This window comes from Eptesicus fuscus, chromosome 9, assembly GCF_027574615.1.
Source record: "Eptesicus fuscus isolate TK198812 chromosome 9, DD_ASM_mEF_20220401, whole genome shotgun sequence".
NCBI lineage: Eukaryota > Metazoa > Chordata > Mammalia > Chiroptera > Vespertilionidae > Eptesicus > Eptesicus fuscus.
Window position 1 is genome coordinate 1,696,515 of NC_072481.1, and position 24,337 is coordinate 1,720,851.

General features: G+C 63.8%; 1 protein-coding gene across 1 annotated transcript; it reads left to right on the top strand.

Annotated features, from left to right (window-relative positions):
• Positions 1-8,809: 8,809 nt before the first annotated feature.
• Positions 8,810-23,491, top strand: CCDC27 (coiled-coil domain containing 27). Its single transcript, XM_054721639.1, has 12 exons — positions 8,810-9,132; positions 9,793-9,925; positions 11,613-11,723; positions 12,196-12,353; positions 16,548-16,718; positions 17,680-17,772; positions 18,015-18,345; positions 18,563-18,693; positions 20,198-20,275; positions 20,457-20,669; positions 21,855-21,959; positions 23,295-23,491. Exons 1-12 carry the CDS (start codon positions 8,875-8,877, stop codon positions 23,418-23,420), a joined length of 1,908 nt encoding a protein of 635 aa, XP_054577614.1. The 5' UTR covers positions 8,810-8,874; the 3' UTR covers positions 23,421-23,491.
• The last annotated feature ends 846 nt before the right edge of the window (positions 23,492-24,337 follow it).

Here is a 24,337-nt window from a genome sequence, read left to right on the forward strand (position 1 = left end):
GCAGGGGCCCCCTGGGCCATACTCCTCCCTCTCCCTCCCCTCCCTGCACGTGGCCCCTGGACCACACGCCCCCTCCCCCTCCCTGTCGTGGTCCCCAGACCCAGACGCCCCCTCCCCCTCCCTGCACGTGGCCCCTGGACCACGCTCAGGGCTGTCCGGGCCCTGGAGGCTCTGGCTGGGGCAGGGATGTGAGCCTCAGGTACAGCGCAGCTCAGTCCAGCGGGCACCAGGCTTTGCCAATAGCTGGAGGTGCTCAGCTGGGGGTCTGCAGTCTTCCCCAAATACACCTCCTTCGAAGGCCCAAGGTCGCAGTCACGGGGAAGGCGCTGGGCTCCCGGCCGCGGGGGGCTGGGCGTGGCGACGCCCCTTCTCCCCTCACCAGGCCCCGGCGCCTGTCCTGCCCTTTCCCAGCTGAGGACCTGAGGCCAGAGGCTCTCCAGGCAGCGAAGAGGCGGGAGGGACGCTGCTCAGACCTGGAGGACGCTGGCCTGGGACAGCCCACCCCCTCCGGGCCCACACCGGGAGCTCCGGTCAGCATCCCACCCTCGGGTCTCCGTCCCCACCCGTGCCCGCCGCTCCGGCCGCTCCCGGACGGGCTCTGGCTGGGTCCCCACGTCGACTGCGCTGCCGGAAAGCCGGCCTTTCACCCGCCCAGCGGCCCCGGGCCCCACGCACGGATCAGGGACGATCTGGGACGCGGTGTCCCTTGTCACACCAGCCCACAGTCGGTTGGGGCACCTACCTGCTCACGGTGTGAGGAAACGCCGTCTTTCGTGAGTGCGGCCGCCCGGAGCAGCGCGAAGGCCCGTGGCAGGGTGCCGTCTCGGGGTGCCGTCTCGGGGTGCCGTCTCGGGGAGGGGCGGGGTCTGTTAGCTGTGTCGGTGGGTTGTCGTTTCTGTAACAATAAAGCACGTGTCCCCGTGACTGTCTCTTCCGAGTCCATCTGACCCGGAGCCACGCGGGCTCCCACCGGGCCAGAGACGCAGCCCCACACGGGCCCGTCCCCCAGGTGGGCTTCTCCCGTGTCCCCGGGAGGCGATGGACCCCGGACCCTCCCCGCTGCTCCTCGGAGCTGGGCGCTCAGCGTGGACTCCAGACAAGAGGGCCCGCGGGCCAGGGTCCAGCAAAGCCAGCCCCCCCTCCCCCCGGGCTGACCTGGCCTCCACCTGCCGCCCAGTCCCCTGGCCGCGCTCTCCCAGCCCCTGGGGCCCGGGGTCTCGGCTTTAGGGACCACCCATGGGGCGCCTGTGGCGAGCACACCCCGCTCCGTGCTGTGGGAGCCAGTCCTGAGCCTCGGCCGCTCTCCTCCCAACACGGGTGCCGTCTCCCCCTGGCCACGCCGGGCCTCCTGGGAGCGAGTCCGCGTGTTCTTTCGGGTCCTCAAGGGTCGTCCGCGTTGTGGCAGGCGCCACAATGCCCTTCCTCTTGTTCATTTTTAAATGTAATTTTATGGATGTCAGAGGGGAAGGGGGAGGGGAGGGAGAGAAACATCAGCGATGAGAGAGAATCGTGGGTCGGCTGCCTCCCACAGCCCCACGCGGGGGACCGAGCCCACAACCCGGGCCTGCGCCCTGACCGGGAGCGGAGCCCTCGCCTCCTCGCTCGTAGGTCAGCGCTCAGCCCTTTCTTCCCCCAGCTGAGCCGCCGGCCCGTGCGGACGGCCGTGCGCTGCATTTTGTTTCTCAGCCGCCAATGCACAGGCGCGGGGCTGCGTCCACCTCTTGGCGAACCCCGAGGCGGTCAGCCTGGCTGTGCACGTTCCCGCCACCTTTCCAGCCCCCCTCCCCCAACGCGCTCACACCGCTGCCTGGAGCGCTGCCTCCCCACGCGGCAGGTGCTGGAGTCCGGCGGGTCGCACCATCTCCGGGAGGCGGGCTCCGAGCTCCCCCCCGCATCCCAGCGGGAGTGCTGAGCGGCCGGGGAGACACGTGTCCGTCCGTCCGGGGAAAGGCAGCGGGATGCGGGCTCGCACAGATCCGGGAGAACACGGTGTTAACACGCACTTCTCCGGGCTTGCGTATTTCCCTGGTCATTTTCACACAAACGTCCTTCACGCACGGGACACACTCAGCACATGGCCGGGAGGACCCCCGAGAGCGTGCCGCCACCTCCCCACACACGTGCTCAGTGGCCGCGGTGTGGCCCGGTGGGAACCAGGGGTCACGGGTCCATTTCCCGTCACGTGCAAGGGTTGCAGGCTCGATCCCGAGTGAGGGGCGTGCGGGAGGGAGCCGATCCGTGATTCTCTCTCATCACTGATGTTTCTCTCTCTCCCTCTCCCTTCCTCTCTGAAAGCAATTTAAACACACACACACACACACACACACACACACACAAACACACATATATATATATATATATCTCCTCCTATATAATAAAAGGCTAATATGCAAATTGTCCCCTCAACTGGGAGTTCCACCTGAGTTTGACCACAGGGCGGGGCTGGCCTGCAACCTCCCGCGTCCCCTCGCCCTGGATGGCCCCTGACCAGCCGAACGGGCGGGCCGGACCCCACCCGTGCACAGCTTCAGGCACCAGGCCTCTGGTGTGAGCTCAGCGAAGGGAAACGGACAAAAGGCCACTTCTCTTCACTTCTGTGAAATACTGTTAAAAGCAAAATGTACAACATCGTAGGCGGATGGGATACCTTGGACAACTACAGCTCCTTTATTAAGATAAAAGCCACCGTTTTAGAGGGTGGCCTCGGCGGCATGTAGCACACTGACCCTACTGGGCAACCGTCCCCACTACTCGGTCCCCACAAAGGGAACCCGCCCATGAGCACCCCTCCACCCTCCGTCTCCCAGCCCCCCACCCCCATGATCACCCCTCCACCCTCCGTCTCCCAGCCCCCCAACCCCATGAGCACCCCTCCACCCTCCGTCTCCCAGCCCCCCACCCCCATGAGCACCCCTCCACCCTCCGTCTCCCAGCCCCCCACCCCCATGATCACCCCTCCACCCTCCGTCTCCCACCCCCACCCCCATGATCACCCCTCCACCCTCCGTCTCCCAGCCCCCCACCCCCATGATCACCCCTCCACCCTCCGTCTCCCAGCCCCCCACCCCCATGAGCACCCCTCCACCCTCCGTCTCCCACCCCCACCCCCATGATCACCCCTCCACCCTGCGTCTCCCAGCCCCCCCCATGATCACCCCTCCACCCTCCGTCTCCCAGCCCCCCCCCCATGATCACCCCTCCACCCTCCGTCTCCCAGCCCCACCCCCATGATCACCCCTCCACCCTCCGTCTCCCAGCCCCACCCCCATGATCACCCCTCCACCCTCCGTCTCCCAGCCCCACCCCCATGATCACCCCTCCACCCTCCGTCTCCCAGCCCCACCCCCATGATCACCCCTCCACCCTCCGTCTCCCAGCCCCCCCCATGATCACCCCTCCACCCTCCGTCTCCCAGCCCCCCCCCATGATCACCCCTCCACCCTCTGTCTCCCAGCCCCCCACCCCCATGAGCACCCCTCCACCCTCCGTCTCCCAGCCCCCCCCCACGATCACCCCTCCACCCTCCGTCTCCCAGCCCCACCCCCATGATCACCCCTCCACCCTCCGTCTCCCAGTCCCCCCCATGATCACCCCTCCACCCTCCGTCTCCCAGCCCCACCCCCATGATCACCCCTCCACCCTCCGTCTCCCAGCCCCCCCCCATGATCACCCCTCCACCCTCCGTCTCCCAGCCCCACCCCCATGATCACCCCTCCACCCTCCGTCTCCCAGCCCCCCCCCATGATCACCCCTCCACCCTCCGTCTCCCAGCCCCACCCCCATGATCACCCCTCCACCCTCCGTCTCCCAGCCCCCCCCCATGATCACCCCTCCACCCTCCGTCTCCCAGCCCCACCCCCATGATCACCCCTCCACCCTCCGTCTCCCAGCCCCCCCCCATGATCACCCCTCCACCCTCCGTCTCCCAGCCCCACCCCCATGATCACCCCTCCACCCTCCGTCTCCCAGCCCCCCCCATGAGCACCCCTCCACCCTGCGTCTCCCAGCCCCCCCCATGAGCACCCCTCCACCCTCCGTCTCCCAGCCCCACCCCCATAAGCACCCCTCCACCCTCCGTCTCCCAGCCCCACCCCCACGATCACCCCTCCACCCTCCGTCTCCCAGCCCCCCCCACGATCACCCCTCCACCCTCCGTCTCCCAGCCCCCACCCCCATGAGCACCCCTCCACCCTCCATCTCCCACCCCAACCCCCATGATCACCCCTCCACCCTCCGTCTCCCAGCCCCCCCCCATGAGCACCCCTCCACCCTCCGTCTCCCAGCCCCCCACCCCCATGAGCACCCCTCCACCCTCCGTCTCCCAGCCCCCCCCATGAGCACCCCTCCACCCTGCGTCTCCCAGCCCCACCCCCATGATCACCCCTCCACCCTCTGTCTCCCAGCCCCCCCCCATGATCACCCCTCCACCCTCCGTCTCCCAGCCCCCCCCCATGAGCACCCCTCCACCCTCCGTCTCCCAGCCCCCCCCCATGATCACCCCTCCACCCTGCGTCTCCCAGCCCCCTCCATGATCACCCCTCCACCCTGCGTCTCCCAGCCCCACCCCCATAAGCACCCCTCCACCCTCCGTCTCCCAGCCCCCCCCATGATCACCCCTCCACCCTGCGTCTCCCAGCCCCACCCCCATGATCACCCCTCCACCCTCTGTCTCCCAGCCCCCCCCCATGATCACCCCTCCACCCTCCGTCTCCCAGCCCCCCCCCCATGAGCACCCCTCCACCCTCCGTCTCCCAGCCCCCCCCCATGATCACCCCTCCACCCTGCGTCTCCCAGCCCCCTCCATGATCACCCCTCCACCCTGCGTCTCCCAGCCCCACCCCCATGATCACCCCTCCACCCTCCGTCTCCCAGCCCCCTCCATGATCACCCCTCCACCCTCCGTCTCCCAGCCCCCTCCATGATCACCCCTCCACCCTCCGTCTCCCAGCCCCCTCCATGATCACCCCTCCACCCTCCGTCTCCCAGCCCCACCCCCATGATCACCCCTCCACCCTCCGTCTCCCACCCCAACCCCATGAGCACCCCTCCACCCTCCGTCTCCCAGCCCCCCCCACGATCACCCCTCCACCCTCCGTCTCCCAGCCCCACCCCCATGATCACCCCTCCACCCTCCGTCTCCCAGCCCCCCCCATGAGCACCCCTCCACCCTCCGTCTCCCAGCCCCACCCCCATGAGCACCCCTCCACCCTCCGTCTCCCAGCCCCCCCCATGATCACCCCTCCACCCTCCGTCTCCCAGCCCCCCCCATGATCACCCCTCCACCCTCCGTCTCCCAGCCCCCCCCATGATCACCCCTCCACCCTCCGTCTCCCAGCCCCCCCCATGAGCACCCCTCCACCCTCCGTCTCCCAGCCCCACCCCCATGAGCACCCCTCCACCCTCCGTCTCCCAGCCCCCCCCACGATCACCCCTCCACCCTCCATCTCCCACCCCCACCCCCATGATCACCCCTCCACCCTCCATCTCCCACCCCCACCCCCATGAGCACCCCTCCACCCTCCATCTCCCAGCCCCACCCCCATGAGCACCCCTCCACCCTCCATCTCCCAGCCCCCCCCACGATCACCCCTCCACCCTCCGTCTCCCAGCCCCACCCCCATGATCACCCCTCCACCCTCCGTCTCCCAGCCCCCCCCATGAGCACCCCTCCACCCTCCGTCTCCCAGCCCCACCCCCATGAGCACCCCTCCACCCTCCATCTCCCAGCCCCCCCCACGATCACCCCTCCACCCTCCGTCTCCCAGCCCCCACCCCCGCCACTGCCCCCGCCGCTGCCCCTGCCCCTGCGGTGCGTTCTGTCTGTGGGTTTGCCTGTCCTGGACATCTAATCTAATAATAGACAAATATGCAAATTGACCGCACCTTCGCTACACCTAAGCCACGCCCACCAGCCAAGCCACGCCCACCAACCAATCAGGACAAGTATGCAAATTACCCCAACAAAGATAGCGGCTAATTTGCATATCAAGACAGCGTGGAAAGAAGCCAAGAGCTGCAGAAGGGAGTAAAGCTTCGAAGAAGCAAGCAAGCCGGGGGGGGGGGGGGGGGAGGGGGGGGAGGAGAAGGGAGGAGCGAAGTCAGGGCCGGGGGCGAAGGGAAACGCAGGCGGGCTGGCGGAGAAGGTGGGGCGGGAGACAAGGGCGGAGCGGAGGCGGGGCCAGGGAAGAAGGGAAACGGAAACGCAGGCGGGCTGGAGGAGAAGGCGGGGCGGGTGACAAGGGCAGAGCGGAGGCGGGGTAGAGTGCAGCAGGAAATCCTATTGCAGGATTTTTCCTGCAACGGGAACGCTAGTTTTACATTAATGTAATCACACAGCATGGGGCCTTCTATGCCTGTTTTTTTTTTGTTTTTTAACTGCAGCTTTAACACCATGAAATGGCCATAAAGAAGCTTTAGCCTGATGCAGAGACTCACCGAGGCCACGTCTTTAAAAAGAAATGTTTTTATTGATTTCAGAGAGGAAGGGAGAGGGAGAGGAATAGAAACATCCATGACAAGAATCACTGATCAGCCACACGCCCCCCACTGGGGGTGGAGCCTGCAACCTAGGCACGTGCCCTTGACCACAGCTGAACCCGGGACCCTTCAGTCTGCAGGCCGACGCTCTAACCACTGAGCCACACCAGCCAGGGCCAAGGCCACTCCTTAAAGTCCTTTGTGAGCCCCAGGCCTTGCGTCCAAATACCCGGGACAGTGGCCCAAGCCAGTCTGACTCAGTGAATAGCGCGCCGGCCTGTGGACTGAAGAGTCCCGGGTTTGATTCCGGGCAAGGGCACGGACCTCGGTTGCAGGCTCTATCGCTGGCCCTCTCTCACATGGATGTTTCCCTCTGGCTCTCCCTCTCCCTTCCACTCTCCCTAAAAATCAATGGGAAAATGCCTTTGGGTGAGGGGTTAGCAACAACCAAAGAGGAGCGGATAGTGAGGTTTAATAAAATCACAGGGAGCGTTTCTCTAGGCCGCGGTCGCCTCCCAGGGACCTGCGTCTATTTTTGAAAAGAATGACAACATCAGGGGTTGATAAACGCTCCCAAACTGTGGACTTTAGCCAAGGGCGTCCACTTCCATATCAGAGCCCCTGAGCCAGTGTCAGGTTTAAATGAGGGGAAATATCGATGATGGAAAAACAGACAGACAGACAAAACTAAAAACCCCACGAGCCCTCCAGCGGGGCTCAGTGGTGGAGCATCGACCTATGAACCAGGTCAGGGTTCGATTCCGGGTCAGGGCACAGGCCCGGGTTGCAGGCTCGATCCCCAGTGTGGGGTGTGCAGGAGACAGCCGGTCCATGATTCTCTCTCGTCATTGATGTTTCTCTCTCCCTCTGCCTTCCTCTCCGAATCAATCCTATCTAATTAAAGAGTAATATGTAAATTAACCATCACTCGGCGCCCATAGTGGCTGAGGCAGGATGCTGGCAGCGTTGCCCCGGCAACATGAGCCCAGCATCTGCGCCCTGGCCACGTGGTGGGAGGGGAGGGGAGGGGCCTCGGGCTGGAAGCGGAAGCCGAGAGCGCGGGGAGCACCAGGAATGCTGGGAATCGTAGTTCTGGTGGCAGACGCGGTGCGCGATCTCCTAGACCAGTGATGGGCAACCTTTTGAGCTTGGTGTGTCAAACTTCGCCAAAAAACTGAGCATAACTCGGGCAGTGTGTCACTTTGAGGAAAAAACTAACTCCAAGACTCTAGTCGCAAATGTTTCATCCTCAGGAGCAGCAAATGTTTCATCCTCGGCCTGCGGCCGCGTGTCATCAGAAATGGCTACGCGTGTCAGTGCTGACACGCATGTCATAGGTTCGCCATCACTGTCCTAGACACTCGAGCGAAGGAAGCCTGGAGCAGGTTACTGGTGCGGTGGGGGATGGAGGGAAAGCAAAGGTGAGAGACATAAGTAAAATCGAGTGTTGAGGAAAGATTAAAGGGAAGATATCCTAAAACTTCCAGGAAATCTCCACCAATGGAACAAAGAAAAAAAAAAGCCCCTATTATTCTGTGAGCATCAAACCAAACTGGGCTGGGGTCTCACACAATTCGCTCATAGGATTGCAAAGACAGACAGAAACTTCTCTCTTTCACGTACCCAGGCAGATACAACGCACGACACGCACGTTTTCACGAAAGAGAATGTAACAGCACCGTTTGCTCTACGCCCTTCGGTAAGTCACCTCTTCGGTGGCCATCCGTGTTAGCTAACTGCCATAGTCAAGAGTAAAAATTAAAACTTTTCTATCTCTATGACAAGCAGGTCCTTACAACTTGGAGCAAGGCAACTATCTATAATAATAAACGTGTAATATGAGGGGCGATCAGGCAGGCAGGCAGAGGCAGTTAGGGGTGATCAGGCAGGCAGGTGAGCAGTTGGGGCGATCAGGCAGGCAGGCAGGAAGAGGCGGTTAGGGGCGATGAGGCAGGCAAGCAGAGTGGTTAGGGGCGATCAAGCAGGCCAGCAGGCAAGTGGTTAGGAGCCAGAGGTCCTGGATTGTTAGAGGGTTCAAACAGGACTGAAGGACCGCCCCTCCCCCCTCCCCGTGCATGAATTTCGTGCACCGGGCCTCTAGTAAAAATATATTAAAAAACAAACAAACAAACAAAAACAGGAGAACGGCTGCCGATGCCTGGGGCCACTTCTCCCTGCTCTGAGCACCCTGAGGCCCAGCGGGGCGGCTTCCCCATCCCCACCCAATAGGGAGCTGAGACGAGGCTCGGGACATTACGACAATGACCTGCCGTTTCCACGGAGACATCTGTGATGCCACACTCTGCTCCCAGGATCCCACGGGACGCGGAGCTTTGGAAGCGGCCTCACGTTCGTCAGGTCCCCGGGGGCTGCGCACCCCTAGCCACCCCGTCTCCGATGAGAGGCTCCCACGCGCTGCCCTGTCAGCTGCCAACAGACAATGCAGCTCAGCCCTCGGCCCTCCCCCCACTGTCGCCGCTGGGGGCCAGGAAGCCTCCGGGACGGAGCCTGCTGCCCAACCCGCTGGAGCAGGGCCTGATGGTGCTGCGCAGCGTGGCGGGCCGGGACTGCCAGCCGCCGGAGTGGAAGCTGCGGCCCAAGCAGCAGTCCCTCAGCAAGTCGGCCCAGGCCATCAACCTGTACTACAGGAAGAAGGTGGGCCGGCCGCCACTCCGCGCAGGCCGCGGGCCGCCCCTCGGCTCTCCACAGAGCCCCGACTTTCTATGAATACATGTTTATTGGTTTCAGAGAGGAAGGAGAGGGGGAGAGAGAGAAACACCAATGATGAGAGAGAAACCTGGATCGGCTGCCTCCTGCACGCCCCACACTGGGGACCGAGCCGGCAACCCGGGCCTGTGCCCTGAGCGGGAATCGAACCCTGACCTCCTGGTTCACAGGTGGACGCTCAGCCCCTGAGCCCCGCCGGCCGGGCTCTAAGCAGGTTTTGATGGAGAGGAGATGCGGTGTGGGCCCAGGCTTCCTTTGGGCGGGGGGGGGAGCGGGGGGGGGTTCCGGGGGGGGGGGCGGGGAGCATCTTGGGAAGGAGCAAAAGGGGAGAAGAGAACTTGGGAAGGGCAACGGGGTGGGGGTGGGGGGTTCAGGCGGCTGCCATGTTCCGAGGGCGACTGGAGAGCCCCCGCCACCCCGGGGTGCTCTACAGGGACGGGCACCTGGGCTGGGCCCCGCGGTCTCTAGAGCAGGCCGCCCTGTGGCTGCGGCTGTGGCTGTCAGCAGGCGTGCGGCTTGCAGGGCGGGACCAGGCCCCGGCCACCCCGGCCTTTCTCCCGTGACTGCCTCCCCGTCCCCGCTCCACAGAGTGAGTGCCTGCAGGACGCCGCCCCCAAGGACAGGACCTTCCTGTCGGAAATGGAGGAGCTGCGCAAGATGTTCCTCAAGAGGCCCGGCTGCCCGCAGTTCTGCACCCGGGCCACGTCCATGTCCAGCTCCGGTGAGAGCCCACGGCCCAGACACGCTCCCTCCCCGCCGGGCCGGCCTTCCTGGTGGCCAGGGGCACCAGAGTGTGTGTGGGGGGGGGAGGAGGAGGAGATTCGGGAGGGAAGCTTCCGGAAAGAGCCGGTGCTGAGGGACAAGCCTGTGGGCGGAGACCGCCGCGCTGCCGGGGCCTGTAGGAGCCGGCGCCGTCTGGTCCGACCCCGGGTCCTGAGGCTCAGACGGGGCCGGCGAGCGCGCAGCGGGCACAGAAGGCCTCGGTTCACCAGGCATCACCCCGCCTGCGGGTCCCGGGCCCGGCCGCTCCCCTTCCTCACACACCGTGCCATCCTGCCACTGGCGATGGGCATGGTGGGTCTCAGCCAGGACCCCACCGGCCCGGCCCGGCTCGAGGTGTCCCCTCAGGGCCAGGGCCTCGGAGAGCACGCCTGTGGGCAGGTCTCGGGAAGGGCGGGGCCGGGTCCTGGGTGCGGGGTGCTCACAGGACCCATCAATTAGGGCTCCGAAGGCTCAGAGGAAGCAGGCTCTGCCCGGGAGGGGGCGGGGGTTCGGCGGGACCTTGAGGGGGGCCGTTTCTGCAGAAGGGGTTGGGCCGGTTTGCAGAAATGCCCTCGCGCCCGGCGTACTTCGGGGGACACGCTGGGGTGGGCAGCAGCCGCCACCGTGTTTGAATTGATCCCCAGGGTTCAGCCCCTGCAGCCAAGGAATGGCACAGAGCCGGCCGGCGGGGCTCAGGGGCTGAGCATCGGCCTAGGAACCAGGAGGGCACGGATCAATTCCCAGTCGGGGCACGGGCCCAGGTTGTGGGCTCGATCCCCAGTGGGGGGTGTGCAGGAGGCAGCCGATCAATGATTCTCTCTCGTCATTGATGTTCCTCTCTCTCTCTCTCTCCTCTCCCTTCCTCTCTGTAATTAATTTAAAAAGGATGAAAAGAAAGAGACAGACAGAGAGAGAGATGGCATAAGGCCCTAGCCAGTGTGGCTCAGTGGACAGAGCGTCGGCCTGCAGACCAAAGTGTCCCGGGTTCGATTCTGGTCAAGGGCACATACCTTGGTTGCAGGCTCCTCCCCGGCCCAGGGCCCTGGTCAGGGCTCGTGCTGGAGGCAACCAATCGACGTGTTTCTCTCACATCAATGTTTCTCTCAGTCTCTCCCTCTCTCCCACTCTCCCTAAAAATCAATGGAATAATACCCTCGGGTGAGGATTAACAAAAGGTGAAACGGCATAAAACGTGGGCCCAGGGCATCAGCGTCTTACCACCCTGCAGGGGTGACCTCCGCCATGACCTTGCCCGTCACCCTGCAGGGGTGACCTCCGCCATGACCTTGCCCGTCACCCTGCAGGGGTGACCTCTGCCATGACCTTGCCCGTCACCCTGCAGGGGTGACCTCCGCCATGACCATGCCCGTCACCCTGCAGGGGTGACCTCCGCCATGACCTTGCCCGTCACCCTGCAGGGGTGACCTCCGCCATGACCTTGTCCGTCACCCTGCAGGGGTGACCTCCGCCATGACCTTGCCCGTCACCCTGCAGGGGTGACCTCTGCCATGACCTTGCCCGTCACCCTGCAGGGGTGACCTCCGCCATGACCTTGCCTGTCACCCTGCAGGGGTGACCTCTGCCATGACCTTGCCCGTCACCCTGCAGGGGTGACCTCCGCCATGACCTTGCCCGTCACCCTGCAGGGGTGACCTCCGCCATGACCTTGCCCGTGGAGAGCTGCCTGGGCTCCGAGGCCTGGAAGCTGACCAAGGACTCAGTCTCCGGCCAGCAGGACTCGGACTTGAAGGTGGACGGTGAGGGCAGCGCCTCCTGGGCACGGGGTCCTCTCCTTGTCCCCAAGCCCCAGGGCCTCTGCCTGCACCTGCTGGGCCCCTGCTCCCCAGCGCCACCCGCTCCCGCTCCAGGGAACACCCTCCCCCCCCCCGCCCCCACCTGCCTGGCCCGTCCCCTGCGTAGGGGCCCAGGATGCTTCCCTCCCGGAGTCCGGAGACCCATGTGCACGGTTCCTACAGACAAAGACAGACGCGGATTTCACTGCCCCAGGGGGGAGACCGAGAGACCGAGGCCCCGGCTCTGGGAGTCTGCAGGCTGCTCGGGGCCTCCCCCGCTCCCTCAGTGACACATTGCTGGGGTGGGTGGTGGGTCGGGGGGACAGCCGCCGGGGCCGGGAGGCCTGGGGAGCCCAGCTGGGCCAGGAAGGGCTTCTGAGGGGTCACGAAAGGGGGCCACCGCCCGGGGAGAGCCCGACGCCCCGCCTCCCCGCAGGGCCCCTGCTGCCCTTGAGTCAGAGCGCGGGGGAGCTGGAGTACCTGCGGAAGCAGAGCGAGTCCCGGCCGCTGAGCCCGGCCACCAGCAGCCCCGTGCTGGACCAGAGCCACCTGAGGAAGCGGGTGCCCTGGTACATCTCCGTCATCCACGAGAAGGTACGAGAAGGCGCCCCCGCCAAGCGAGCCGGCCCGGGCGGGTCCAGGCCCTGGCGCCCAGCTCCGTGCCCGTCACCAATGCTGGAGGCTGCTCGGCCCGCGCCCCAGGCTCCGTTCTTTCTAGAAGGCTGTGCACGCAGGTCCCCAGACGTGGTCCAGCCGACCCCCAGGCCCCTCCTTTGGCATCTGGGAGTCAGAGGCTCTCCACATCGCTGGCCCCTGCACATCCGCAGCCCGGCGCTCAGAGCCTCCCTGGCCCTCACCGCTGGCAGGCAGCGCGCCCTTCGCCCAGCGCCCCGCCTTGGCCCAGTCCTCCGCTCGGGGGAGGGGCGCTCAGAAACCGTGACCTGGGCCGGGGTGCCGAGGCGGCCTGCGCCCAGCTCCTGGCGGAGTCGCCATTTCCCACCTCCATCCGGAGGGAGGCTGGCCCGGCCTTGTCTGTCCCAAAATGCTTTTGCTCGATTTTGGCGGCAGAGTAATCCGATCTCAGAATCAAAAAGGGGCGGATGCATTCTCCTCTCTCCTCCCGTTCTCTGAGTTTGCGTGCGATGGGAGTTACTTCTCTGAGGAACGCTGGAGTTCATCACTGAGAACATCCGTGTGGACATATCTGACGGCGGGTTTCAGCCCGGCCGGCGTGGCTCAGTGGTTGAGTGTCGACCCATGAGCCAAGAGGTCACAGGTTTGATCCCCAGCAGGGGGCGTGCACGCGGCAGCTGAGCCACGATTCTCCCATCATTGATGTTTCTGTCTCTCCCTCTCCCTTCCTCTCTCTCTAAAATCAATAAACAAAACATTTTAAAACAACAACTTCAATTCCTCTTAAGATGCTCCAACCTCCTCTTCCCTCTTGCTTCCGTTTGGGTGAGCTAGGGTTTTCTAGGAGCGTGCCATTTCCTGTCAATCTCCAAACGGATTCACCTGACCCCGTGCCCCAGCGTCTCTCGATTTCCTCCCCACGCGGGCGGGAGACTGCGGAGGAGCGGCCTCTGTGGTTCCCGACATCAACATCGCGACCCAGGCCTCCTCCCCCTCTCCTTCCCCCTCCCCCTCTCCCTCTCCCATCGGAAGTGTAACCGTCTTTTCTTCGAATCCGCTTCTGTTTGGTTTTTTAAGGCGGTGACGCGTTGATGATGATCATGGCCACGAGCAACAGGAAGCGTTGGGTAGTGGGCGGGTCGGATAGCGAGGGCCCAGGAGGACTCACTTTACCTCGATTCCCTAAATCCCGCCTCCACGTAGTAAGAGGAAGTGATTAGACGTGGCGCACAGACGTAGTAAGAGGAAGTGATTAGACGTGGCGCACAGACGTAGTAAGAGGAAGTGATCAGACGTGGCGCACAGATGTAGTAAGAGGATGTGATCAGACGTGGCGCACAGACGTAGTAAGAGGAAGTGATCAGACGTGGATGTGATTAGACGTGGCGCACAGACATAGTAAGAGGAAGTGATTAGACGTGGCGCACAGACGTAGTAAGAGGAAGTGATCAGACGTGGCGCACAGAAGTAGTAAGAGGATGTGATCAGACGTGGCGCACAGACGTAGTAAGAGGAAGTGATCAGACGTGGATGTGATTAGACGTGGCGCACAGACGTAGTAAGAGGATGTGATTAGACGTGGCACACAGACGTAGTAAGAGGAAGTGATTAGACATGGCACACAGACGTAGTAAGAGGAAGTGATTAGACGTGGCGCACAGACGTAGTAAGAGGATGTGATCAGACGTGGCGCACAGACGTAGTAAGAGGAAGTGATTAGACGTGGCGCACAGACGTAGTAAGAGGAAGTGATTAGACGTGGCGCACAGACGTAGTAAGAGGAAGTGATCAGACGTGGCGCACAGACGTAGTAAGAGGAAGTGATTAGACGTGGCGCACAGACGTAGTAAGAGGAAGTGATTAGACGTGGCGCACAGACGTAGTAAGAGGAAGTGATTAGACGTGGCGCACAGACGTAGTAAGAGGATGTGATTAGACGTGGCGCACAGACGTAGTAAGAGGATGTGATTAGACGTGGCGCACAGACGTAGTAAGAGGAAGTGATTAGACGTGGCGCACAGACGTAGTAAGAGGATGTGATTAGACGTGGCGCACAGACGTAGTAAGAGGATGTGATTAGACGTGGCGCACAGACGTAGTAAGAGGATGTGATCAGACGTGGCGCACAGACGTAGTAAGAGGAAGTGATTAGACAGGGCGCACAGATGTAGTAAGAGGATGTGATCAGACGTGGCGCACAGACGTAGTAAGAGGATGTGATCAGACGTGGCGCACAGACGTAGTAAGAGGAAGTGATTAGACGTGGCGCACAGACGAAGTAAGAGGATGTGATTAGACATGGCGCACAGACGTAGTAAGAGGAAGTGATTAGACGTGGCGCACAGACGTAGTAAGAGGATGTGATTAGACGTGGCGCACAGACGAAGTAAGAGGATGTGATTAGACATGGCGCACAGACGTAGTAAGAGGAAGTGATCAGACGTGGCGCACAGACGTAGTAAGAGGATGTAGCACAGGCCTGTGAACCAGCCAGGGAGGCTGCAGGCTTGGCTGTCTCCAGGAGCTCCAACCGTCTCCTTGGGGGTCCCCTCCTCTCGTCTCTGCCTTCCTCTGAGCTGCCATAGGTGAGCCCGTCTCTTCTGGAGGCAAGACAGCCACGTGCAGCCATCACGTGTCTGTGCAAATGCAGCAACCCCAGTGGAAGGAGCGCCTCCTTCCTGTATCGGCGTCTGACGTGGGACACACGTGTGTGTCTAAGTCACCAGGGCCGGGGTGAAGACATGATTTCGGCATGACTACCTAATAGGACCAATAATCCCTGCATACCCGTCAGATCCTCCAAGTGTTAAAAGGCCGCCACGTCTGCCTTGTCCTCGCCTCCCTCTCCCTCATTACATCACTCATTCTTGTACTTAACCTGCACTAGTCCTTTCCCTCGTCATTCTTTAATTTGCAGTTCTTTTTCGAATTCTAGAGATGGGTGCTTAGTACGTAATTGTCTCCCATTGTTTTCTCTAATAGATGTATTTTAAGGCTATGAATTTGTCCTTAATTACAGCGTTAGCTGCACCCCACAGGTCTCAGTATGCCCAAGTGTTCATTGTTGTTCAGTTTAAAATACGTCCTAGCTTCCTCTGTGACTTTCTCTTTGACGCGTGGGTTATATGGAAGCCCTTCACCTTCTTTCCAAACATCGGAGGATTTCCTAGTTCCCTTCCCTTCCAGGATTCTGTCCGGAAGCACTCCTTCTAGTGTCTCTAAATTCATGTGCTGTGCCCGCGGCGGGTTTCAGGATGACCCGTAGGAGGGCCGACAGTGAAGATGCTACACAGGAAATGTGAATTTCTAAGGCATGGGAGGCCAGGGGGAGCCTCTTGCCAGAGGAGGAACCCACGAGTCCGGGTCCTGCCTGCTTCTATTCAGTTTGGTTACACAGCAGGCAGAGCCGATAGAATGGAAGGCCAGTCAAGCTCAGTGAGTTTAGTACACAACGTAGACGACCAGGTCAGGAAATCCCCGAGCCATCGCCATGGCAGCAGGAGGACCCATGCTGATGCCGGCCTTCCAGTGCCTCCTCTGCACGTGCTAACGCTACTACGGTGGTCCCCGCTTTCACATCTGGGGGGACTGCTTCCTTCTGTTCCCGGTGTCCCAAACACCCCGTCCGGATTGGGTCTCCAATTGAAGAATCTAGGGCGCCCTCGCCGGGTTTGCTCAGTGGATATAGCATCGGCCTGTGGATCCCGGGTTTGAGCCTGGTCAGGGCACCAGCCCAGATTGCAGGCTCGATCCCCAGCAGGGGGCGTGCGGGAGGCAGTCGATCAATGATTCTCTCTCATCGTGGATGTTTCTCTCTCTCCCTCTCCCTTCTTCTCTGAAATCAATACAAATATATTTAATTTTTTTTTTTAAAGAGTGTGATTGTTGCCCTGGCCAGTTTGGCTCAGTGGATTGAATGTCAGCCTGTGGACTGAAGGGTCCTGGGTTCGATTCTGGTCAAGGGCACATGCCCAGGTTGCGGGCTCCATCCCCAGTGTGGGGCGTGCAGGAGGCAGCCGACCCATGATTCTCTCTCATCATGGATGTTTCTCTCCCTCCCTCCCTCTCCCTTCCTCTCTGACATCAATAAAAATAGATTTAAAATAAGATGAAATAAAGAGTGACGTGGGCACTCAGGGCTGCCGCTGTCTCCAGGACCACTGCCTGTCCACGCTGGTGCAGGAGGTGCAGCGCCTCTCCAAGCTGAAGGCCGAGGTCCAGCGGCGGGACGAGGAGATCCTGTCCCTCCAGGGGGAGCGGGAGGTGCTGAAGAAGCAGCTGAAGTGCCTGCTCAAGAGCAGAGGCCGAGAGATGTCCGTGTGCCAGGTGAGCCGGGCGGGGGCCGGGCGGGGCCGCGGGCCCTGCTCCCAAAGCGTCCAGACCGCGGGGGACCCTCAGGGCCCTCGCCCCGCCCACCGGTCATCCTGGAGGTGGCCAGGCCCTGGGGGAGCTCAGCCTGGGGCTCAGGGTTTCGAGCCAGAATCCGAGGGGGCGACGGGAACACGGTGCAGAGGGAGAGCCACGCGCTGCACAGGCCCGGCGCCCGGCCGCCCGTCTCTCCCCGGCCAGGCCGCGGTGCGCGCTGGACTCGGGGCCCGACCCTGGGGGGTGAGGGCCAGCTCCTCTCATCAGGAGGGAGGGCGCCCTGCAGGTGGGGTCCCCAGACTGGCCTGGCCGTGTCCTGAGGCTACACGACTGTGGGCCGGGGAACACCAGTGTCCTTGCCTGTCCAGAGGGCTTGGGGGTGCTGCCCCCCAGGTCGGGGCGTAGGACTGACCAGGGCAGGTCCAGGTGGGGCTGGGAGTGGGGGCAGCCCTGCGGGGCCGGGTAAGCAGCCGCCCTCCCCCCATCCCCGCCTTTCTAAGACCTCATTTATCTCGTGCCCGAGGCTGCAGCCCCACTGGATGCCGGGGCACACATGAGTGGGGCAGGGGGTGTTCAGACCATCGCCAAACCCCACGGATGTCGCCAGGGAAAACTGCCCAGACGCCGATGGTGGGGCGGCCGGCGGGAGGGGGCGCAGGAGTCCAGGGAGGCCTGAAGCGTGGCCCAGCCTCCCGGGGTGGGAGGGGGTGCCCGCAGGGGCGGTGACCAAGGCTGGACCTCGATCCCCCAAATGACCCAGCTCACTGCTGCGGTCCTGCTCCCGGCGGGGCGGCCACCTGCTGGCAGGACCCCTCCTCCCGACACGGAGGGGCTGCTGCCCGCCCCCAGGAGGGCAGGGTGTGGGTGCATCACCTGGGAGGGAGGGGCGTGTGAGCCCTGAGGCCCGTGGGGTGCCCCGCAGGAGTGGCCCCCCGAGTCTGGGCCGCGGACCCTGGGCAGGCTCAGCATCCTGAAGACCTTCTGCAAGGAGGACGAGCTGCAGCGCTGGCGGCAGGTGCGGGCGCGTGACCCCGGCCTCACCTCCAGAGTCACGGGGTCCCACCTGCAGCCCCCACCTGGTACCCCCTCCCCCCCCAGTGCAGCCCTCAGTCACCCTGTGAGGGAGCAGGTGAGGGTGGCGGGCAGCTCCCACCTGGAAGAGCCACTGCAGCCCCCGCCCGCCCGGGGCGCGTCCCTGGCGGTCCCCCAGGCGGTGAGGCCGCGCCGCGCCCTGCCTAGCGGCCCCTCCGTCCCCAGTTGCAGGAGGAGCTCGCGGCGGACCGGGCCGGGGGCCTGGAGTCTGGAGGCGAGGAGGAGGCGGGCCTGGAGGGGGAAGCGGAGCGGGCGGACGAGGGCAGGAAGGAGGCTGAGGGAGAGGAGGGCGAGGAGGAGGAGCCGCAGGAGCTGGAGCTGGACGAGGAGCGGGAGGCGCAGCAGGACCAGGAGGGCGGCGGCCTCAAGAGGTTCAGCTCCGGGGACGAGTCCTTCGAGGAGGAGCTGATGGCGCAGCTGGAGGAGTACGAGCAGGTGATCCAGGAGTTCCAGCTGGAGCTCGGGGTCGCCAGGACCAGATACAGCCTGGCCACAGGTGGGCGTGCGGCGGCGGCCGGCCCCGCCGAGGCAGGAGGGGCTCAGCCCCCCACCCCCACCCCCACCCGCAGGCAGGACGGGCTGGTCCAGAGTTCCTGAGCGGGGAGCCCCGCGGGGAAGGGCGGGCGGGAGTGGGGAGTTGGACGCCCGGATCAGGGTCGGGCTCCCCACTGGCCTGGTGACCCGGGCCCCTCCTGTGCCCCCCCCCCCCTCAGGAGCCTGCATCTCTCTGCAACGGCAAGTGGATCACCTGGAGTCGCAGCTGCAGAAGGTCAACACGGAGCACGAGCTGCTGCAGAAGGAGCTGCGGGAGCGGAAGCACCAGCTCCAGGCCATGACGGACAAGGTGCGGGTCCCCCCCCCCCACAGCCCGGGGGCAGCAGCTCCGGAGACACTGACTTAGGGAGCCATGGGACTCTCCCGGGGTCCCAGGGCGGGTAGAGGCAGAGAGTGTGGGGGGAGCGCCCAGCAGGCCCTGCCTCCCCTGACGCCCTCCGGCCCCAGCAGCCTCCCTTCTCCTGGCCTCTGGCCCCCCCCCCCCCCCCCCCCCCCGCCCCTCTTCCTCAAGCCCCTCCTGGCCGGTCCCGGGGGAGGGCCCCGCCCGGGCTCAGAGCCTCGCCTCCTGAGTTCTGTCGGAGTTTCTCACCCACGTCGCTCAGAGAACCAAGTTCCCGTCTGGTTAACAGAAGCAGAGTGTCCCGGCCTCCCTCTCCCAAGCGCCCCTCCCCCAAGGCGACCACCTTCACCCCCTGTGTCTCGGGGTCCCTCCCCCCGTCCCAGGGCCCAGTGTCCTCCTCTCAGCATCGCCCAGGCTCCCCTCCGGCAGCCAGTTGACTGCGCTGACCCCTATGGGCAGCTAGTGGTAGCGCAACGAAACTGAACCGCGTTTGTGAACCGGTATCGAGATTCATAAAACTTGTGTTACAACGGCTGCATCCACATTTCCCCTTCTTTTCTCCGGGGCACAGCCTGCTGTCATTTTAAAAATGTATATTTTATCGATTTCCGAGAGGAAGGGGGAGGGAGGGAGAGGTAGAAACATCCATGATGAGAGAATCATTGATCAGCTGCCTCCCGCACCCCCCTCCTGGGATGGAGCCCGCAACCCCAGGCACATGCCCTTGACAGGAATCAAACCCAGGGCCCTTCAGTCCGCAGGCCGATGCTCCATCTGCCGAGCCACACCTGCCAGGGCCCTGCAGTCCTTCTCTGAGGAAAGCTGGGGGTGCGGGGGTCTGGGGAGGGGCCCGTCTGGAATCTCCTGATTCTCCGATCAGCAGCTCAGCGGGCTCCCGCGCCCCCTTTGGAAAGGGCCTCCCCTCGGGGTTGGGTTGACGCCCCTGGAGCACGGAAACTGGAAGGGGTTCTTTCCGGGGACGTGAGGCCTCGCGGGGAGCCCAGTGGGGAAGGAGGGTGCCGCCTCCACCCCCATCTGGAGTCTGGGGTCTCTACCCCTAACCGAGCCTGGCATCTCCCAGGCCAGACCCCCCGCTGGACCCCCACATCCGGGCTCCCCGCCGGGTGGGAAAGGGGCGGATCAGACACCTGGCAGCTCACGGTTGGGGGTGTTTCTGAAACTCTTCCGTCTGAGCCGGGACGAAGGAACCCGCTCCCCCACTTCCCGAGACTTTTAGGGGCTGGTGCTCGGCTCTCCCTGCCGTGGTCTCAGGTTTCCGTGTTTTGGGGTTCGCTTTCCAACACCCTCGTGTTTTGGTTCCTTTCTCCTCCTCCCCCTCCCCATCCTCATCAGAAACACCCCTGCTCTCACGTTCCTGAGGCTCAGGGAGGGAGAAGCCAGAAGTGGGGTTCCTTCCGCCCGGAGCCCCCTGAGCCACCCCCCTGCCTTTCAGTTCTCCAACCTCCGGGAAGAGAAGAAGCAGAAAGAGGTGATGGGGCTCATCGAGAAGGACAACCTCCTCCTGCGACAGGTGACCGCGGGGCGGGGAGCCCCTCCCGGGGAGTCGGGGCCGCTCCTTTTCGGCAGCACCCCACTCGACAAACTCAGGGGTGCACAGAGGCCCCCCGCCGTCACTGGCTCCAGATTTGTCTTTGGGGGAGGAGCGGGGGGACCGGGGGGCCTACTCCTGGGTCCCCCTGCCCCGCCCCCAGCAAGTGTGGGAGCTGGAGCATGAGCTGGCCACGCGGGAGCACGCCATCACGGGGGCCGAGGCCAAGGTGGGCCAGCTGCAGGCGCAGGTGAGCCAGTGCCAGAACCACCTGGAGCGGCGCCGGCAGCTGCAGGAGCAGGCGCAGGCCAAGATCGAGCTGGCGCAGCAGGCGGAGCAGCAGGTCCGGGTGGCGCTGGAGAGCGCGCAGTCCAGGGTACGCCCCCCCCTCGCGGCCCGCCCCGTCCACAGTGGGGACCCCAGGGTTTCATGATGTCCACCGTGAGGGGGAGGGAGTTCGAAGGAGGCTCGGGGGTCAGGAGGCCTCCCCTGGGGAAGGAGGTGGCCTGGGGGTCCTTCCCAGTTTTATGAATTTTTATTTATTTATAAATATATGTATTTATTGATTCCAGAGAGGAAGGGAGAGGGAGAGAGAGAGAAACATCGATGATGAGAGAGAGTCATGGATCGGCTGCCTTCTGCACGCCCCGCTCTGGGGACCGAGCCTGCAACCGGGCATGTGCGCTGACCAGAAATCGAACCCTGAGCTCCTGGTTCAGAGGTCGGCGCTCAGCCACTGAGCCCCGCCAGCCAGGCTAATTCTATTTTATTAATCACGTGCAGGTTTTACTTTTTCAATTAAAAAAGTTGGTGAGGCCCTGGGGGCTGGTTGGCTCAGTGGATAGAGCGTCGGCCTGTGGACTGAAGGGTCCCGGATTCGATCCTGGTCAGGGCACAGGCCCGGGTTGCAGGCTCAATCCCCAGTGTGGGGCGTGCAGGAGGCAGCCGATCAATGATTCTCTCTCATCACTGATGTTTCTATCTCTTTCTCCCTCTCCCTTCCTCTCTGAAATAATAAAAAAAAAATATTTTTTAAAAAGGGATCCCTTTCTTTAAAAAAAAAAAAAAAGTTGGCGAGACCCTAGCTGGTTTGCTCAGTGGTTAGAGCGTCAGCCAGCACACCCAAAGGGTTGGGAGTGTGATTCCCAGTCAAGGGCACGTACCTGGGTTGTAGGTTCGGTCCTCAGCCCTGCCTGGTCTGGGCACGTGCAGGAGGCAACCAGTCAGTACTCTCACATCAATGCTTCTCTCCCCGCCACTTCCACTCTTTGGAAAAATCAGTGGGAAAAAATATCCTCAGGTGCGGATTAACCAACGAACAAAAGGTTGGGGAGGCAGAGGGTCCTTGTGTGAGGCCGCCCCGGGCCCGGGTTCTGGCCTGGGACTGTCTGACTCGCAGAGAGACGCCATCCGTCCCTCCAGCCTATTTCTGCTTCCTAAGCCGGGAAGGAGGGGGGTCCCGCCTCTGTCCACCCGACCGCGCGGTGGGGGGCCCCTTCACCCCGATGGGCACGGCCTTCCCCCTAAGGCCAGCGGCCATTGTCCCTTCGCTCGCTCGCAGCTTGAAAGGCTCAGAAACAAGATCATCCAGGCGGCCTTCAGCACCCCCGGGATCAGGTCCTTGGTCAACGAGATCTCCGACAACGACATTCTGGAGGCCTTGCAGGTAGGGCAGCACCGGCTGCAGCCGGGCGGAGGGCGAGGCCTGGCCGGCGCTGGGCGGCCCTGCTGGTCCCCGCAGGGTCTCCGTCCTGGGACGGGCCTGGCCTTGGTGTGGGGCCGGCAGAAGGGACCAGGTCTCCCAGGGGTTGCTGCTCTCTGCGGTGAGCTGGCAGCAAGCCCTCGGGGCGCGGGGCAGGGCCGGCTCGGGGCCTGGAGCTAAGGAAGCAGGAGCCGCCAGGCCATGCCCAGCTCAGCCTCCTCGGTCGCCTCTTAGCACCTCAGTGGGGTCTCCATCTGCTGAGCCAGGGCCCTGACCCGGACCCCCTTCCATGGCTTGGGCCCGGGCCACCCCTCTCCTCCCCCTCCCCTCCTCCCCCCCAGAGGACTCGGAGGTGGGGCTGGGCCTGGGCGTCCCGCCCACCTGCCTGCACGGAGGGGCTGAGGGCGGGTCACCTGGCCCGGGAGGCAGTGTGCCTCCCCTCAGGTGCAGGGCCAGATCGGGAAGAGCCTCTGGCTCCGCTCCGGGGAGCGGGCACCTCTGCCGCCCCAGGCTCTGCGGCTGAGCAGGTGCCCTCGCCTCCTAGCACCCACATTTCCCGGAGGCCTGGCTCCGCCCCTCGGTGATGGGGGTGAGGGGACGCTGGTCAGTGGTGCTCCTGTCAGGTGGCAATAGTCCTCAGGGGAGAGGGAGACCCTGTGTGGGGCCTGGGCACCGTTTGGACTAAGGCCGTGGTCGGCAAACTGCGGCTCGCGAGCCACGTGCGGCTCTTTGGCCCCTTGCGTGTGGCTCTTCCACAAAATACCACGGCCTGGGCGAGTCTATTTTGAAGAAGTGGCGTTAGAAGAAGTTTAAGTTAAAAAAATGTGGCTCTCAGAAGAAATGTCAATCGTTGTACTCTTGATATTTGGCTCTGTTGACGAATGAGTTTGCCGACCACTGGACTAAGGGAAGCGGGAGGGGGGAGGGGAGAGAGGAGGGGGTGGAAGAGAGAGCGAGCGAGCGAGTGGGAGGGGAAGGGATGGATGGGTGGGAAAGAGGATGGAGGTAGGGAGGGAGAAGGAAGGGGGGAGACGGGGGGGGAGGGGAAGGGGGGATGATGGGAAGGGCCATCAGCACCACGCAGGAGCCAGGGAGCCTTTCCTTGGTCCCTGGGCCAGAGGAGGCCGTGGAGGGGGTGGGGCAGCCTCCGTGGGGGTCAGGCCTGAGGCGCCAGGAGGTCCCTGTGGGACCAGCTCCAGGGCCGCTGCCCCCCCCTCCGGAGGGCGCGGCGGGCACCCCCAGCCCCTCCGGGTGCCCCGCGGGCGGGGAGCAGCCTGGCAGCGGCGCCTCCTCCCCCAGCGGATCATCTCGGAGCGGATCGACTACTACAACCAGCTGCGGCACAAGGGCGTCAAGGTGCCGCCGCTGCTGATGGCGGAGGTGTTCACCTCGCCCAGCAAGTCCAAGAAGGTGGCCTCCAAGTAGCCGGGGGCCCAGTCCGGAGCCGCCGGGGAGGGGGGCCCAGCTGCCGCTCCGATTCAGAATTAAACTCTGTTGTTGGCCATGGTCTCCCCTTTTCTCCCAGGGGGCTTGGGCTACAGCGACACCCCACCCCCACCCCCCAAAACCCGCTCTTGGGGAGTCGGCACAGCAGCCTGCATGGTCCTGGGGACACCCCACACGTGCAGGGTCCTCCCGGGGCCCAGGTGTAGGAGGCCCCAGCCCTTCAGTTCCGCGCCCCCCCCCCCCCCCCCCGGCTCCTTGTTGTGGGTGTGGGAACGGCGCCGGGGGTCTGACGGGGGGGGGGGGCGGGGGGGACCGGGTCAGCAAGCTCGGGACTCGGTCGGGTTCTGCGGGGAAAGAAGTCAGAGCCCATTCACAAACCCCAAGAGCACACCCACCTGGGGACCGAGGGGGAGGGACTCGGGAGGACGTGGGCGCCGGAAGGCCCTGGAGCTTGGGGGGCGGAAGCTGATGGTGAAGGAACGCCTGGTGGGAGGAGGGAAAGGGAAAGGCTGGGGGGGGTCCTCCTCCTGAGGGTTTGTGGCGTTAGGGGAGGTCCTGGGGGAAGGTCTCAGTAGGACACTCGGCAGCTTTCCAGGGCCCAGGTCTCCCTGTGGTCGGCGGTGAGACCGACAGCAGAGCCAGGACAGCGGCCAGTTGGAAGGTCACCAGGGCAGATGGCCGGACAGCCGGCCCAGGAAGGGGACGGGGAGAGCAAGCCCCGGAGACACTGCTCCTCAGCTCCAGCCCTCAGACCCCGCCCCCCGGCACGGTCCCGCCTCGCAGCCGGGGTCCTTCTGCCCTCTCCTCCCGGCACGGGGTGTCCTGTGCAGACCCCACCCTTGGAGAACCGGGGGCCGGAGGGAAGGACCGGACAGAGCCCAGGGTCCGTCTGCAGG